General features: G+C 54.2%; 1 protein-coding gene across 1 annotated transcript; it reads left to right on the top strand.

Annotated features, from left to right (window-relative positions):
* Positions 1–1,027: 1,027 nt before the first annotated feature.
* LOC123145295 (fatty acid desaturase DES2-like) lies at positions 1,028–2,682 on the top strand. Its single transcript, XM_044564668.1, has one exon. The coding sequence runs from the start codon at positions 1,220–1,222 to the stop codon at positions 2,384–2,386; it is 1,167 nt and encodes a 388-aa protein (XP_044420603.1). The 5' UTR covers positions 1,028–1,219; the 3' UTR covers positions 2,387–2,682.
* Positions 2,683–2,899: the final 217 nt, after the last annotated feature.

Here is a 2,899-nt window from a genome sequence, read left to right as displayed (position 1 = left end):
ATGGGCACCTCTTGGGATCCTGGCGGACCGACATGCTTGATGTTACTGGAATTGACTCGACAAGCGTCCTATGAAGGAGGGAGGAGCGTCATCATTGTCGTCATCGTCTTCACACAAAGCTCCATCGACTGCAAGTGCTACCTCGACTTCAACCGTGGCGGTGCCGACAACGACTACGACGCCTTCTTCGACGGGATTTTCATCGGCCACAACAACTACCTCTCCATCGTTGCAGTCTACCTCGACTTCAGCTACCGCAACGGCTCCAACCAAGCCTGGGAACATCGAGCGCCATGGGATCCAGGAGATCCTCGGCGGTGTCAGCTTGAGGTCAAGCCGAGTCTCATCCAGGGAGGGATGTCGGTGACTAGATCGTGCCGGGTCCTCAAGTCAGCGAAGAAGCAACGCGTGGTGCACGACCGAGCATGTGCTCCCGTCCCCCAGATACTCGCTACCGGCTTGAGGGCAAGCCGGCTTTCAAGGGGGAGGGGATGTCAGCCCCCTTTCCAGTCATGGGCTGAGAGTGATGGGCTAGGCCCAGCCGGCTCCCTACGGCAACAACTACAAGTAGGAGGGCCAAAGCATCAGGCGAAGGTATCCGCGTAGGATCAGGCGAAACGGCACGGCGGCTCCCGTCTCCTACCTCTGGTCCTCTTCCTCCTGTTCTTCTTGATTCCTCAAATCTTGTACCTCCATTGCTACTTGTAATCCAAGCTCGTATCCTATAGATCGTGAGAGAGATACCAGGTTCTTAACAAGAATGCCATGTCTGCGGTGCATGTGTCTATATGCATGTGGGCGGTGTGCATGTTGTGTGCATGTACGGCTCTTGAGTCACATCCTAGCATAGTTTTTAATTTACATGCATGCCTTGGGATGAATACGTGGGGTGGTATAGAAAAAAAGTGACTGATCCTAAAATAAAATTCAGTCGCCTGGGCTATAGCCGGTCCCGTCAAACATACACTCTTTATTTTGACAATGTCTGCGGTGCAACTTTGACTGAAGCTCAATTGAATTCCTGTTGAGTGTCAAACAGACACTCCTTATTTTTCTGGCAAGACAGATATCGCGCAGCCTCATTTATAACAAACATATATACACACAAGGCATAATATATCATCGTTCTTGAAATGAATGGTACATATATACCCTCATAGACACTGTCTGATCACCAGTGGGTGTTGTTGTTGTTGTTGTTGTTGTTGTGAGCAGCATCATGGGTGCCGGAGGCAGGATGACGGAGAAGGAGCGGGAGAAGCAGGAACTGCTCGGCCGCACGGGCGCGGGCGCGGTCTTCCAGCGCTCACCGACGGACAAGCCGCCGTTTACGCTGGGCCAGATCAAGATGGCAATCCCGCCTCACTGCTTCCAGCGCTCCCTGGTCAAGTCCTCCTCCTACTTGGTCCATGACCTCGTCATCGTCGCGGCGCTCCTGTACGCCGCGCTGGTCTGGATCCCAGCCCTCCCAAGCATGCTTCAGCTGGGCGCCTGGCCGCTCTACTGGGTTGCGCAGGGCTGCGTCATGTTCGGCGTCTGGGTGATCGCGCATGAGTGCGGTCACCACGCCTTCTCCGACTACCCGCTGCTCGACGATGTCGTCGGCCTGGTGCTCCACTCATGGCTGCTCGTCCCCTACTTCTCGTGGAAGCACAGCCACCGCCGCCACCACTCCAACACCGGGTCGCTAGAGCGCGACGAGGTGTTCGTCCCAAGGCCGAAGGAGGCACTGCCGTGGTACACCCCCTATATCCACGACAACCCCGTCGTCCGTGTGGTGCTCATCGTCGTGCAGCTCACCCTTGGGTGGTATATGTACCTGTCGCTCAACACCTGGGGCCGCCCGTACCCGCGCTTCGCCTGCCACTTCGACCCCTACAGCCCGATCTACAACGACCGGGAGCGCGCCCAGATTTTCATCTCTGACATCGGCGTGCTGGCCGTGTCGTTCGCCATGTTGAAGCTCGTGTCGACGTTCGGGTTCTGGTGGATGATGCGGGTCTACGGCGTGCCGCTGATGATCGTGAACGCGTGGCTGGTCCTGGTCACCTACCTGCACCACACCCACCCGGCGCTGCCGCACTACGACTCGACGGAGTGGGACTGGCTGCGCGGGGCGCTCGCCACCATGGACCGCGACTACGGCATCATCCTCAACCGCGTGTTCCACAACATCACGGACACGCACATCTTGCACCACCTGTTCTCCAACATACCGCACTACCACGCCATGGAGGCCACCAAGGCGATCAAGCCCATCCTCGGCGAGTACTATCAGATCGACCGCACCCCTCTCGCCAAGGCCACATGGCGCGAGGCCAAGGAGTGTTTGTACATCGAGCGCGAGGACAGCAAGGGGATCTTCTGGTACAGCAACAAGTTCTAGCCGCCAGGATCCATCAACCGTGCTGCAGGAAGAACTCAGGAACAGATCCAGGGCATTTGGGCGGAAGGAAGACTATTACCGTGGCTTTGCTCAGTTCCATCTTTACTTTTTTCTCTGTGATTTAGTCGCCGGACATGGTTTGGCCGGCGGTCGTCCTTGGTGTCCGTGGCCATTGACATGGCCGTATGTTGTGTGTGCGTCTGTCATCTCCCCGTCCATGCATGCCGTGTTGTTGTAAACAAATAAACCATTTCCTGTTTATGTCGGATTTTTCATAGTACACCAGTTCTTTTCCATGGCTTTCGCGCACCGCACCATGTGGCACAATAATACTTGGCCAATATATGCCTCATTAGCAAAACTAAAGATTTTTGTTGATACATTTTATGTTCCTTAATGTGTTGTAGAATAAGTATAATGGCATAAAATATCTTTGATAAAATTATGGTTGATTCTCTAAATACTAAAAGAATATTGTTTAAAACATTTTATGCGATATGTATTATCATGATC

The sequence above is a fragment of the Triticum aestivum genome, chromosome 6D (assembly GCF_018294505.1).
Source record: "Triticum aestivum cultivar Chinese Spring chromosome 6D, IWGSC CS RefSeq v2.1, whole genome shotgun sequence".
NCBI lineage: Eukaryota > Viridiplantae > Streptophyta > Magnoliopsida > Poales > Poaceae > Triticum > Triticum aestivum.
Note: the sequence above shows the minus strand (reverse complement) of the source record. Positions and strands in the feature narration are given on the sequence as shown.